General features: G+C 42.1%; 1 protein-coding gene across 12 annotated transcripts in view; it reads left to right on the top strand.

Annotated features, from left to right (window-relative positions):
• tox (thymocyte selection-associated high mobility group box) overlaps window positions 1–14927 on the top strand; it is a 368590-nt gene extending 353663 nt beyond the window's left edge. For 10 of the 12 annotated variants that reach the window (XM_085993010.1, XM_085993007.1, XM_085993006.1 and 7 more), the window contains 2 exons: window positions 1112–1257; window positions 13801–14927. In XM_085993010.1, the coding sequence (XP_085849136.1) occupies window positions 1112–1257; window positions 13801–13837 (183 nt within the window). In that variant the 3' untranslated portion in view covers window positions 13838–14927. Of the gene's footprint in view, window positions 1–1111; window positions 1265–13800 lie in introns of all 12 variants that reach the window. The other 2 variants (XM_085993000.1, XM_085993001.1) reach the window with 2 other exon arrangements.
• The last annotated feature ends 830 nt before the right edge of the window (window positions 14928–15757 follow it).

Genomic DNA, 15757 nt, shown 5'->3' with positions numbered 1-15757 from the left:
AAAATCGAAGCATTAGCCCCAAATTTCCAGATGCCTGGGGGTTGAAAAGTGATGTTACCTAGATAGGCAGGGGTGAAATTTGGACCAGAACCTGGTTATGCTGGGTCACTATCCATCAGAAATTGTAATTGAAGTGGGGGCAAAGCAATCAATCACTTTTGGGAAACTGGCCTAATTGGAAAGTGGCAAGACTTCAGTATATTTTTGAATCTGTTGGGTTCAGGCTGCAGATCCCACTTGTACTGCAGCAAGGTGCTGCAGTCAAATCCTTCCTCTCGCCCACCAAACACCACCCCGCCCCCACTGCTGCCCACCTCAACCTGAGGCAGGTGGCCCATTGGCACCTTAAATACCTTGGCTCCTACCTGGAATATATAAATGCCGCTGATCCCAGGATATGATATGAAATCAGGGAGGCACTCATTTTCTAGCATTACAATTTTATTCTTAAAACAGTACCAGTAAACTTTTGTGTTGTGCATTGTATATTTATCTGAGATCCATGTAGGGTAATAAGCAAACTACCTATGTGATGTAGTCATTGTGTGGATTCTCAAAGGCCACAATTTAACAAACAGAAAAATATTGACTATGAATAATGTAAGCTGCTTGTTGGTTTATTCTTCGCAACTGTTGTATTGATAACAATCATCTGTTAAATTATATTTTCTTGCTTTCAGTACTAAATTGGAATTTTTAAATGTTTACCTTGACTAAAGTGAATGAATTACTTATTTTCTCAGTAGCTAGGGACAAGGGAATGGTGCAGAATAGCAAATATAATAAACCAATATGTTTTTGTTAGGATAACATCTGACATTAAAGGTGCTTAAAAAGTAATTACAGGGTGAAAATAGCAAGTATTTGAAGCTTCAAAGATCAACATTCATTCAATGATCCATGTATTCTCCTGGTATTGTAAATACATTGTTAGTTAAAACGTAAAATTGATCTTTTTGTTTCTCTTCCACCTCCCCCACCCCAATCAGAATGATTATTTGTCAACAGGAAGCTACAGAACAAAAAATCTCAGTGAATTCACTTTTCATTTTATTTTTTTCATTGTTTCATGATTGACAACCCTGAAAATCCTTGTTATTTTCTGCTTCAGGGGTTCTTACAATCTGAGTTTCAGAACATAATCAACTCAACATCTACAGCTGCACCTGTTGCTACTCCAACAATGGACTGTGTTCGTTCAGTTTGCCGAAATCCCCCACCACAGAGTGTTGACTGGAATGACTACTGCAGTAATGGGTTAGTGGTCAGTAGTTGCACATAAAGCCAGAAACACAGCTTCAAACTTTAGATGGGGTCAAAGGGCTATTATTACATGCTTAGATTTTTTTGTTGGTTGCATTTGAAAATAAGTAAAATATAGGAATAGCTATATTTTGAACTTTTCTATTTTGAAATATACTTACAGCTAAATATTCAATATTTTCTGAAACAGTTGAGTAAATATTGTTATATCTTATATTTGTAATGCAATGAAAAAAATGTTAGAATTATCAACTTTCCAGGATTGTCCTGGACTGTCCAGGAATTAAAGATTAAGGGCTAAAAATTGAGTAGCACCCCTACTTTTAGCGCCACAGAAAAATCAGCACCTCCACACCAGAAATTCACCAGTAGTGCCCCAAGAGGGAAGCAGGGCGCTACTAGAAGCGCCCCGCATCCCTCTTGGCGCGCTCCGAGGGAATCTCGCGGCACTACATGCAGGGGTGGGCCTTGCACAGCGCGACCCGGGGCCCAGCTGGGCCCCCGGGGATTGGGAGTGCTGGCAAAAGAGCCCGGCACTCAAGAGAAGTGCCGGGCTCTTGGAGCGCAGCCAGCACTCTGCGGGGTGGGGGGGGGGGGGCGTTCAGGAGGCTGGGGACGGGAGCGGAGGCAGGTGCTGGCAGGCAGCTAGCAACAAAAATGGCCGCCCCACACCTCACCTTTAAATAGCGTCTCCCCAGCCGCAGGTAGGCCCCCCTGACCCTGTCGGACATAGCGTCCGGCGGTAAATCAGGGGGCGCTCCCGAAGATCGCAGCCGGGGCGCGAGTGGGACACTTAGCACGGCGATTATGTCATCGCCCGCAGCGCTGCAGGGCACTACCGGTTAGCACCGCCGCTAACCTCCCGCTGAATTTCGTGAGAGGCGTGGGCGGCAACGTGCCCGGGCGCTAGTTGCTTTGTGCCCCATTAGCGCCCTCTTAGGGCACTAATGGGAGACGCAATGCAACCGAATTTTTACCCCATAACTCCTGGAAACTTACTCTGATGTCCAGAGTTGACAAAAAATTGTCACGTTCCTGAGAACTTGTACAAATAGCTCAAATGAGCTATTATCAGTAGACCACCTCAATAAGATTCTAGCAATCTTGTGGTCCTAGATAAAGAATATAACTTGGACTCAATGTAGCACAAAGGACATCATGAAGACAACACCAAATGGGATAACATTACAAAGACCAACATGTGAGAGTAATTTAACTGCAAGTATGGATATCCTAGAATAGCAGTGACACCAGTGCCTAACCTGTCATTTGGTTAATTCCCTTATTTGACTGCCCATTAACTCCCAGACAGTGGGGAACTATCATTTGATTGTTAATACAGGTAACTGTTTTGAAATTATGTCCCAAAATTTTGCTCATAATGAAAAAGGGCTTTTTGTTTTGTTTTGTTCTTCATAATTAGTTAGACACTAATGGAATTGTGGGACTATGTGGCACTTTTCTTAATTGGGCTGTATTAATCAGCTGTAACTTTCCTGAGAAATCATGTTCATTCATCAGAATCCAGATAAAGTAATAAAGATTACAAAACCTCAAAGACCAACTTCAATCTTCAAGATCAAACAGCAGTTAGAATAAGACCCAATTGCAGAAACATAACACTTAAAAGAACATAAGAAAAAGCAAGGATTAGAAAAGTCCATTTGGCCCATAGAAACCCATCTTCCTAATAACTTGACGAATCAATTAGAACATCTAGCTGCATTTTAAATATCCCTTCACTGTTCCTGATGCCAAACTGTTTGTGAAACTCTTGCAACTCAAAGTATTCACAGGTAAACATTAGTGAACCAGCAGAACCAGTCAATTGTGGGAGACCAGGGATCTCATAACAGTGAATATTTTATTACAACTCAATTGGCAACTTTCTTTTTTGTTGTAGTGCACACTAGATTTACAAATGGACCAATGGCATTTTGTTACATAATTACATAACTTGATACATTAATAGCTTGGAGTGGCAAGCAGTACGATAGGCACTTAAATTCTTCTAACTTTAGCATTATGAGCAGTCAGTTTTAGTAATGATAGGCAGAAGCATAAGAACATAAGAAATAGGAACAGGATTAGGCCATTCGGCCCTTCAACGAGATAATGGCTGATCTTCTGCCTCAACTCCATTCACAGGCCCTATCGCCATATCCCTTGATGCCCTTACTAGTCAGAAATCTATCGACTTCTGTTTTGAATATACCCAATCAGTGAGCCTCCACAGCCCTCTGGGGAAGAAAACTTCAAAGGTTCACCACCCTCTTTGTGAAGAAATGTCTTCTCATCTCAGTCCTGAATGGCCTACCCTTTATCCTGAGGCTGTGGCCCCTGGTTCTAGACTCCCCAGCCAAGGGAAACATTCTTCCAGCATCCACCCCATCAAGCTCTGTAATAATTTTGTATGCTTCAATGAAATCCCCTCTCATTCTTCTGAATTCAAGAGAATACAGGTCTAGTTTACTCAATCTCTTCTCATACGACAGTCTCGCTATCCCAGGAATCAATCTCGTGAACCTTCGTTGCACTCCCTCAATGGCAAGTATATCCTTCCTTAGGTAAGGAGACCAAAATTGTACACAGTACTCCAGGTGTGGTCTAACCAAGGCCCTATATAATTGGAGTAAGACTTCTTTACTCCTGTACTCAAATCCTCTTGTAATGAAGGCCAGCGTACCATTTGCCTTCCTAATGACTTGCTGCACCTGCACATTCACTTTCAGTGACACATGTACAAGGACACCCAGGTCCCTTTGAGCATCTGCATTCCCCAATCTTTCACCATTTAGGAAATACTCTGCCTTTCTGTTTTTTCTACCAAAGTGGATAACTTCACATTTATCCACATTATATTCCATGTTCCATGTTCACTGAGCCTTTCAAGATCCCCTTGAAGCCTCTTCACATCCTCTTCACAACTGACACTGCCACCTAGCTTTGTATCATCAGCAAATTTGGAAATGTTACATTTAGTCCCCTCATCCAAATCATTGATATAGATTGTTAATAGCTGGGGCCCAAGTACCAATCCTTGTGGTACCCCACTAGTCACAGCCTGCCATCCTGAAAAAGACCCATTTATCCTTGCTCTTTGTTTTCTGTCTGTTAACCAATTCTCAATCCATGCTAGTATATTACCCCCAATTCCATGTGCCCTAATTTTGTTCACCAACCTCTTGTGTGGGACTTTATCGAAGGCCTTCTGAAAAGCACTGTGGGTAAGTCCCAAAGAAGTGCTAAATAGGTTATTGTTCTGGAGATGCAGGACCTCATGGATTGTCCAGTATCCAGGTGAAGCAGAAAGTTAGATTGCAAACCTGCTTGGGAGATAGCACCTCACAAGAGGATACTGCACAATGAAATTACTATAAGAATTTCTGAGTAATGAAAAAGAATTCACAAATAGACTTACTGGCTGTGAAATTCCCCTCATTAGCTAATCAGTTAAGGCCAGTTTTGGAAAAAAATGACGGCTGCCTCGCATCCGCACCCTCCTGGCACAGGCTGTGCTGGACAGCACTTTGGAAAGGGCCAAACAAGAGGCATTGTTTACCCACATCTGAAGCAGGCGTTAGGCTCCTTATTTGAATATGTTAATGGCCTAACGTCTGCTTTTGCTCTCTCTTGCAAATTTGATTGGCATCTGAGGCAGCCAGTGCTGTTTACCCCCAGGAAAACCAATGCTAAACAGCATAAAATTAAAAAAAGCTAACTACTTACCACTGTCACTGCCGCTCCCGGGCCCGAGATCTCGGACCTCACTCTCGACTCCGACCTCCAGACCCGCCCGATCTCCCTCCTGACCCCGGCCTCGACCTCCTAGCCTTCCACGACATCACTAATGTCCCCCCCAACAATACTGCAGCCCCCCCATCTTCCTCCAACCCCAGCACTCCCTCCTAGCCCTCCCCGACATCACTAATATCCACCCCAACAATACTGCAGGCCTCCCGCCATCTTCATACCCGACCCCCGACAGCTCTCCGATCACCTCCCCTGACAGCAATGCTGACCCTCCCCCCAACAATACTGCAGGCACCCCCCATCTTCCTCCAACTCCAGCCCGACGACCTAGCCCTCCCCGACATCACTACCAGCCCCCCAACAATGCTGCAGGCACCCTGCCATCTTCATTGCTGACCCCCGACAGCCCTCCGATCATCCCCCGAAAGCAATGCCGACCCTCCCCCCCAACACTACTGCAGCCCCCCCCCCCCAATCTTCTTACCCGACCCTCGCCAGCCTTCCGATCGCTGACACTGAGGCGCACCCATTCCTCCTCTAGACCCACGCTATGTAACTCAATTACCAAAAGCCAATGCTCCTCCAACCACAACATTTGAGCACGGGCTGTTAGCACACTGCGGGTAAGGGACCCAAGAGTGGACGCTACCAAATTTCTAGGCCATTGTCTCTAACAAAAGCTTATGATTACTGTTTTGTTGTGACACCTAATAACCCAGCGCCCAGGTACTAGGTGGTCAGTCGGTTCTACAGCTGGGAAGAATTGTTTTCCATTTTTATTGATTCTTCTGTTGTACAGTTATCGTTATGATTAGGAAGTGCATGACCAGGATGGTCTTGATACAAATTTGTTAGCCATTGGAACTGTTGATAATTTGGCCTAACCCTTTGGAGACATGTCCTTATCCCAGCAACATAAAAAGCTGGAATCTTCTCCCCCACTATTCTTAAACAGTAAACGTGACTGTTGAACTTAAGTCAAACATTTTAACGCCATCCAAGAAAACTATCAAGGATGGTACTGTGCCTAAAATAAATCAACAGAGATGACAGTAGGAAGATGAAGATAGAATCATAGAATGGTTACAGCACCGAAGGAGGCCATTCGGCCCATCAAGCCCATGCCAGCTCTCTGCAAGAGTTATTCAGCTAGTCCCACTCCCCCGCCCTTTCCCCGTAGCCCTGCAATTTTTTTTCCTTCTTATCCAATTCCCTTTTGAAAGCCATGATTGAATCTGCCTCCACCACCCTATCAGGCAGTACATTCCAGATCCTAGCCACTCGCTGAATAAAAAAGTTTTTCCTCATGTCGCCTTTGGTTCTTCTGCCAATCACCTTAAATCTGTGTCCTCTGGTTCTCAACCCTTCAGCCAATGGGAACAGTTTCTCTATATCTACTCTGTCTAGACCCATCATGACTTTGAACACCTCTATCAAATCTCCTCTCAACCTTCTCTACTCTAAGGAGAACGGCCCTAGCTTTTCTAGTCTGTCTGCATAACTGAAGTTCCTCATCCCTGGAACCATTCTCATAAATCTTTTCTGCACCCTCTCTAAGGTCTTCACAACCTTCCTAAGGTGCGGTGCCTAGAATTGGACACAATACTTCAGTTGAGGCCGAATCAGTGTTTTATAAATGTTCATCATAACTTCCTTGCTTTTGTACTCTATGCCTCTGTTTATGAAGCCCAGGATCCCGTATACTTTTTTAACCACTTTCTCAACCTGCCCTGCCACCTTCATCAATTTGTGCACATATACCCCCAGGTCTCTCTGTTCATGCACCCACTTTATGATTGTACCCTTTAGTTTATATTGCCTCTCCTCGTTCTTCCTACCAAAATGTATCACTTTCCACTTTTCATCATTAAATTTCATCTGCCACGTGTCCGCCCATTTCACCAGCCTGTCTATATCTTCTTGAAGTCTATCACTATCCTCCTCACTGTTCACAATACTTCCAAGTTTTGTGTCATCTGCAAATTTTGAAATTGTGCCCTGTACACCCAAGTCCAAGTCATTAATACATATCAAGAAAAGCAGTGGTCCTAGTACCGACCCCTGGGGAACACCACTGTATACTTTCCTCCAGTCCGAAAAACAACTGTTCACTACTACTCTCTGTTTCCCGTCACTTAGCCAATTTCATATCCATGCTGCCACTGTCCCTTTTATTCCATGGGCTTCAACTTTGCTGGCAAGCCTATTATGTGGCACTTTATCAAATGCCTTTTGGAAGTCCATGTACCCCACGTCAACCACATTGCCCTCATCAACCCTCTCTGTTACCTCATCAAAAAACGCAATCAAGTTAGTTAGACACGATTTGCCTTTAACAAATCCGTGCTGGCTTTCCTTAATTAATCCACACTTTTTCAAGTGACTGTTAACTTTGTCCCTGATTATCGTTTCTAAAAGCTTCCCCACTACCGAGGTTAAACTGACTGGCCTGTAGTTGCTGGGTTTATCCTTACACCCTTTTTTGAACAAGGGTGTAACATTTGCAGTTCACCAGTCCTCGGACACCACCCCCGTATCTAAGGAGGATTGGAAGATTATGGCCAGTACCTCTGCGATTTTCTCCTTAACTTCCCTCAGCATCCTAGGATGCATCCCATCCAGTCCTGGAGACTTATCAACTTTAAGTACAGCCAGCCTTTCTAGTACCTCCTCTTTATCAATTTTTATCTCATCCAGTATCTCCGCAACCCCCTCTTTCACTATGACTTTGACAGCACCTTCTTCCTTGGTGAAAACAGATGCAAAGTACTCATTTAGTACCTCAGCCATGCCCTCTGCCTCCATGTATAGGTCTCCTTTTTGGACCTTAATCGGCCTCACCCCTCCTCTTACTACCCATTTATTATTTATATGCCTGTAGAAGACTTTTGAATTCCCTTTTACGTTAGCTGCCAATCTATTCTGATAATCTCTCTTTGCCCCTCTTATTTTCTTTTTCATTTCCTCTCTGAACTTTCTATATTCAGCCTGATTCTCACTTGTATTCTCAACCTCACATCTGTTATACACGCTCTTTCTCTGCTTCATCTTACTCTCTATCTCTTTTGTCATCCAGGGAGCTCTGGCTTTAGTTGCCCTACCTTTCCCCCTCGTGATAATGTACCTCGACTGTACCCGAATCATTTCCTCTTTAAAGGCAGCCCATTGTTCGATTACAGTTTTGCCTGCCAATCTTTGATTCCAGTTTACCTGGGCCAGATCCGTTCTCAACCCACTGAAATTTGCCTTCCTCCAAATAAGTATTTTTACTCTAGATTGCTCCCTGTCCTTTTCCATAGATAATCTAAACCTTATGATCCTGTGATCACTGATCCCTAAATGTTCCCCTACTGACACTTGCTCCACTTGAGCCACCTCATTCCCCAAAACCAGATCCAGCAATGCCTCCTTCCTCGTTGGGCCGGAAACGTACTAATCAAGAAAGTTCTCCTGAACACACTTCAGAAATTCTTCCCCCTCTCTGCCCTTTACACTATTGCTATCCCAGTCTATATTAGGATAATTGAAGTCCCCCATTATCACTACTCTATAGTTCTTACACCGCTCTGTAATTTCCCTACAAATTTGCTCCTCTATCTCTTTCCCACTAGTTGGTGACCTATAGAATACACCTAGTAGTGTAATGAGTGTAAGATTTGAGTACTAAAAATTGACCCAAAGAATATCATGAGCCAGAAGGATTTTTTTTCCTTACTCCCATTTAGATCTCAGCTTGACTCAGTTGACAGAACTCTTCGAGTTAGTAGGTTGTGGGTTCAAGCCCACATAAGAACTTGAGCCCATAATCTAGTACAGGACCGAGGGAGTGCTGCATTATCTTGGTTGTTATATTTCAGATGAACTGCAAAGGAAGCAAGTTGGTGGAGGGTGGAATGATCATCGGTGTTGAAGTCGTTGGAGAGGTCAAGCAGGTTAAGAAGTGGAAAGCCACAGTTGCAGCTAATCAAGATGTTTGTGACTTTGACTAACGTGATCTCAGTATGATGTTCCAGATTAAAAGGTCTCGAATAAACAGTGGTGAGAGTTTTAGTGATAGAGATGGAATAGAGTTTGAGTTGGCGTTTGATTGACTCAATGGTAGCACTCTCATCTCTGAGTCAGATGATTATGGGTTTGAGCTCCATTTGCACAACGGATAATCAACGGATGCATTAGCACAATACTGAGGATGCACTGCATTGTCAAAAATGCTGTCTTTTGGATGAGATGTTAAACCAACATCCTGTCTGCAATGTTCCCTCTAATCTTTATTGGCCTGCGCTGCCCCTTTAACGGGCTGTACGGGCCATTCAAAATTCCGCACATGCGGTTGCGCAGCTTAAAGGGAACATTGCCTGTCTGCCTGTAAATGGACATAAAAGATTCCATGGCACTATTCGAAGATGAGGATGCCAACATTCTTTCGTCAAACACCACCTGCGTCAAAACAGATTATCCAATCAGTTATCTTATTTGTTTTTTGTGGGACATTGCTGTGCACAGATTAGTTGCTGAATTTGCCTACAAAATAACAGTAACTGCATTTAAAAAGGAAAGTGATTCATTTTCAAGTTCTTTCTTTAGAACAGTAGTTGGAGAAAGTAAAGGGGTCATAGATTTTTTTAGGAGGGAGTGGTAAAGGCCATCTTCCCACTCAGCTACAATTAACTCTGCAAGCCGCTGCTTTAATGAAAGACATAGACAAGCTGGTGCAAATGGAGCTCAAACCCATGACACAAAACTTGGAAGTATAGTGAAGAGTGAGGAGGAGAGTGATAAAGTTCAGGAAGACATAGACAGGCTGGTGAAATGGGCGGACACATGTTCAGATGAAATTTAATGCAGAAAATTGTGAAGTGATACATTTTGGTAGAATGAGGAGAGGACATATACATTAAATGGTACAATCCTGAAGGGTTGCACGAACAGAGAGACCTGGGGGTATGTGTGCACAAATCGTTGAAGGTGGCAGGGCAGGTTGAGAAAGCAATGAAAAAGGCTTACGGGATCCTGGATTTCAAAAGTAGAGGTATAGAGTACAAAAGTGTGGAAATTATGATGGACCTGTATAAAACACTGCTTCGGCCCTAACTGGAGTACTGTGTCCAATTCTGGGAACCACACTTTAAGAAGGATGTGAAGGCCTTAAGAGAGGGTGCAGAAAAGATTTACGAGGATGATTCCAAGAATGAGGGAATCAGTTACATTGATAGACTGGAGAAGCTGGGGTTGTACTTCTTGGAGCAGAGGAGATTTGATAGAGGTGTTCAAAATCATGAGGGGTCTGGACAGAGTAGATAGAGGGAATCTGTTCACATTGGCAGAAGGATCAAGAACCAGAGGACACAGATTTATGGTGATTGGCAAAAGAAAGAACTTTTTTATGCAGCGAGTGGTTAAGATCTGGAATGCACTGCCGGAAAGAGTGGTGGAGGCAGATTCAATCACGGCTTTCAAAAGGGAGTTGGATAAGTATCTGAAGGAAAGAAATTTGCAGGGCTGTGGGGAAAGGGCGGGGAGTGGGACTAGCTGAAGTGCTCTTGCAAAGAGCTGGCACGGGCTCGACTGGCCAAATGGCCTTCTTCCGTGCTGTAACCATTCTATGATTCTATGCAAGCACAAAGAAGCTTACCAGTGCTTTGCGCTGGTTGGATGTGAAGTTTTAGCTTTTAAGCTCCAGCTATATTCCTGTTTAGTCTTAGCGTCCCTAAGCCTTGGCACTGCTTGTGCATAGGCTCTCTAGAGTTAGGTAAGTCAGTGTGCTGTCAAGGGGAGAAAGTGTACTTTCCATATCAAGCACATAGACACTCTATGGCCTGGAAATTGCTGGGGGCCCATTCTGCAAGCATAACTCAGTGAAGTGGAACCCCCGCCGGCCCTCAGTCAAAACCAGTGACCCTCTCCCAAATTCTGAGGGCAGGTTCATTTGCATAGGTGGTTCAGGCCACCAGTGCCTGCAAGGGTACTAAAGAGGCGGCTCTCCTGTCTGAAGCATATTTGACCTTGTAAGGTGAAGCTAAGTCCTCAGGGGCCCAAATGGGCTGAAGAAAAAAAAAAAAATTAAGAATCTTTTGCTCCCATTAAAGCGACTCTAACTAGAGAAGGAAATCAATCCTCTCCCAAGATTGATTGCCTTACTTGAGTGAAGGTGTGCAGCCTTTAGAATGCCTCAAAGAGAGATTTATGCCAGATCTCAACTGGTGTGTGTTCCGCTGAGGCCTTTTAAGGATGTAAAGGGAGGCGTTTCTGGGGGAAGCACGGGAATTCCCCTAGACATACTCCTTTGACGTATCACAGAAGATCCACCCACACCCGTCCTCGACTGGAATTTAAAGGTTCGATCCAAATCAGCAGAATCACGGCAAAGCTGGCATCTGATCCACATTCTGGTCAGATGCTGGCTTTTCCCTCCAGCAGTAACTTACACCCTGTCCTGCTCCAGAAATTGGGTTCTACCAGTTTAAACTCAGTCTTTTAGTTTGCAAATACTTGAATGTTATGAGTTGAATGATGTGATTTTCTGTTTCCTGCAACCGTCACACCTGCTCGGCGCACCAGATCATAGAATCATCCTCATGATTCCTTCATATGACAAAGAGTATGATTAAAACACGTTTTTTCTTTGAGCGTGTTTTCCATCATATTTATTCTGTGCCTATTGTCAATATTTTAAACACAATAACAAAATAATTAGCAATTGTTATCTCTGACAAATGTGCAAATGCAACTGATGCATGTGTAGGGTTTATGAAACTATAGTGAATGTCAATATTTTGTGTCCATATGCATGTTGGTTATTCGGATTTGATGTATCAGTCTCATGATTTTACTATTGTTAATTATTGATTACTTTAACTTCTCCATATCCTTACTTCTAACTTTTGCCCATTCCCAAAACAGTCTACACCTATGACAGACAAACAACCCATTACCACTATCCCTAACTGATCATTGTCCCAAGATTGACAATGACTTTCCTCTACCCCATGTTTCTCCTCCTCCTTAGATTTGTTACATAAACAATTGCTGTTTCCTGCGCTCTGGCCACAGTTATGTTCTCTTTTCCATCTCTTGCTACCCCATGTTGCTACATTGTATCATTATTAACTCTATACCCTTATCCTACACACAAATAATGAGAGGACACAAATAGCACTGATAATACAGAGGAAGATACTGGGGCTGTACTTTGGGCACTTACCCCATATTATAGGCCGTGGATTCTGATGCTTACTACACACCTGATGCACTCAGCACGCGTCCTTGCACCCAACAAGAACACAGCATGCTGAGCTCATTATTGCCCTGACTTCAATAGAAATTAGGCCTCCCTATAATCTGACTGGTGTGCCTGACCAGATGCAGAGTGTCCGTTTCGAACAGCGGAGAGATCCATAATGAAAAAATAAAAATGAGTGGCCCTCTCCTTGTTATATGACTACCCTTCTTTGCTGCCCATGTATTTTGAGGTCTCCAACAGTCAAATCCTGAAAAAAGAGTTTGGTCCTGTAACATTTTATTATATATCCTTATCTATAAGGAATTTGTTTTAATTTACGTTATTGATCAGTTGATGTTATGCAATGTTATAAGGTTAGAGCTAGCTTACAAAGGGCTAACCCCTAGAGATGCCCGCATCACTTCGAATGTTGAATCGGATGTTCCTGGTTGGACCCCCAGCCACAAGAGCCATAGCCATTTGTTTACTTTTGCACATTGCAGTAGTTTTGAGACAATGGCTGGGAAATGGTCTCACAGTAAAATCCGGCATGAAGTGGACAGTGCACCTGTAACGCGTGCCCAAAGATGAAGGCCCAAGGCTTGTTGGAAATTGGGCCTTAGGCCTCATCTACATAATACTGGTGAGCTACAGACCTTAATTGGCTATCCCGATGTAGTTCGCTGTTCAGGGCCCTGGAAAATTTGACATGCTTCACCCAGTTTTGTTGAATTTACTATTGTAGTCTTAAAACAGGCCTTAGGCCCCTGATTAGCATATTTAGGAAGCCCAACGCACTCAAAAATCGCCAGCTGGCAGATAGCGTACTTCTGGGGTAATTTGGGCATGGGAGATCGCATCTGGAAATTGGTCTCCTAATTCCTATTTTAGCCCAAGTTTTTCAAGATTATTAATGGTGCTATATAGTTGATTACCAGGAAATGACCCAGTCAGTATGCATTATGATTTAAAATGAATTAATAACATTCAATCTGCAATTATGCAACAACTGGCCTTTTCCCTGGTAATAAGTCTGCTAACAATATATATGGTACTTGAAGGTGGCTTCAGTTTAAGTAAACACAAGAAAGTGAATCTATAAATAAAAACAGAAAATGCTGGAAATACTCAGCAGGTCAGGCAGCATCTGTGGAGAGAGAAACAGAGTCAACGTTTCAGGTTGATGACCATTAACCAGAGTTCTGACAAAAGGTCATCGACCTGAATTGTTAACCTTGTTTCCAATGTTCCCGTTTAGCTGCACAGCCATGTGGCAGCACAGCTGTCTGAAGCTCCCGTGCAGGCTGCTTGACGGTTTCTCAATGGAAAAACGGCACATGCACAGAAGTTTGAATGGGCAGCGCAGCCCAAAAAGAATTACAGGGAATATTGTTTCTCCCTCCACAGATGTTGCCTGACCTGTTGAGTATTTCCAGCATTTTCTGTTTTTATTTCACATTTAGAGCATCCGCAATATTTTGCTTTTGTATTAAGGTATTAAGTTTTAATTTTTATACCTCCATTTATTTCTTGCAAAAATTAACAATTCTCATTTTTCTCTACAGCAGTTTGCAGAGGGATAAAACACTGTACCTCACCTGAGAATATGACATTCTTTCCTATGATGACTGCAGGGTAGTCTTCAAACATGGATTGCATCAAGGCAGTTCTGTGTCCTTTTAGAGAACAAGTCGCTAAGCACTTAGATCTTTAAGCTTGCACTTAAGCTTGTGGGATTGCCCAATTTATGAGACATCATTTTGCTTCTTTCCATCGAAGATTATTATTGGACAAATGTCCCTCTTCATTTCTGAAGGAAACTTGGATCATTTTGCTTACTGTTGGTTTTGCTGTGGAGTGCTGCTGTAGTGAACTGCCTTAGCAATTTTATGTCATTCTAGGAACATAATCCTAGATCTTCCATCAGTTGTTGATAGTTAACCAGTGAAAACATTGACTGATGGTATAGCACTCATAGCAAGTTTGTAAATAGGGTCTGTGTTGCACTCTCTTAGAGTATAAAATGATAAAAGGTTTTCCTAGCTAAAACATAACTTTATACTGGCTCTGTCCAGTGAGATTATATCATTTAAATGGGACCAGATTGGCAAGATTAGTATTTTTTGCTTAATTTGTAAGAAAATGGTTTCATAGTTATATATTTGCAAAATTGCTTCCAACAATTTTATTAAGCAACCCCAAATTGTCTCATAGAATAGCATGAACAGTTTTTAAGTGTTAAAAAGCAAAACGCATTTATTTTGTACTACATAGATGTTTTTGTATCTTCTATGGTGTAATGGTTAGTAATTATGTCACTCTATACTTTTGTGTAACAAAAAAAGCAACAAAAAAAAACTGCCAAATGCTTCTCTGGTGTTTATTAGATGCAGCAACTGATTGGAGACAGCTAAGTTATAACCTTGACATATGGCTATATATAATTGTTTCTTCATACTGTATGTCTATATTTAATCTTTTTTAATGGAAACTGTTGCGCCTATTTATGAAATAATAAATAGAGTTGTTTGTAAGTAATTTTGTAAGCATTGAAAAATATTTCAGGTGCCATTTAACTTTGCTGGCACAACCAGTCTCAATTTGTGTGATTATGCTTACTATTTTGATTTAGTTTCTTCAGTAATAATAAAAAAAAAGGAACCCAAATCTGGATTTCTTCTTTGCAGAAAAATTATCAAAGGTTTCTAGTATTTATTTACACATCGTTCTTTTCCAAATATATTCACTCTTTATTTTACATATTAAAAGTATTGATTTTTTTCCCCATTAAAGAATTTGGGTTTTGAAACTTATTAACCACTGTATAAACAACTTGAAAAACTGCAGTTTCTCAATTGTGTATATTCTTTAATGTTCAAAAGGTGAATTTTATCACATAATTCTGATATCTGTACATTTTCAGGCCTCTGGTGTTCAAAAATCATGGAACTTAGAACAGACAAATCGGAAGTTACAGAAAAAGTTTGAGACATATATGACGAAGAAAGCCTAAGAAACATTTTAGGCCTATTGTACAAATGGTTGTGCTATGATTTTATTTATTTGGCTACTTTTCAGAAGTTGGCTCCTGAACAACTGTATTTTATTCTATAAAACAGCTTGTAGGAGGCAGACTTGGCTCAGGCATTTTGTGTAAAAAATGTCCTTGCAGTTACACAGCTTCCTTTCCAGTAACAGAATGTTATAGCCCATTGTCCTCTGAGTGGTGCTTTCCACTCCCTGTTCATGATATCACTGGAGGAGAATTCTATGATTTTACCACCAAGGATCCTTCTGCATAAAATATCTGTTCTGAGATGCCTCTGACTAGCAGTTTCGAAATGTAAAATGATGGACTAAGTGAAGACAGTGAAATACCAGTAGATCTACAGATGTGTCCTTTTATAACATTTCCAATTAAGCTGCAGTTTAGATGAATACATTTGTCCTTTATTTGAACAATCTTTCTTGCTTTGGATATGTTTACAAAAAAATGTTGCTGATGACCTTGAACGTAATGTT

Source organism: Somniosus microcephalus, chromosome 7, assembly GCF_052327205.1.
Source record: "Somniosus microcephalus isolate GS21.2 chromosome 7, FLI_Smic_1.0, whole genome shotgun sequence".
NCBI lineage: Eukaryota > Metazoa > Chordata > Chondrichthyes > Squaliformes > Somniosidae > Somniosus > Somniosus microcephalus.
The sequence above is the reverse complement of the archived record's forward strand: the minus strand, read 5'-3'. Positions and strand labels throughout refer to the sequence as shown.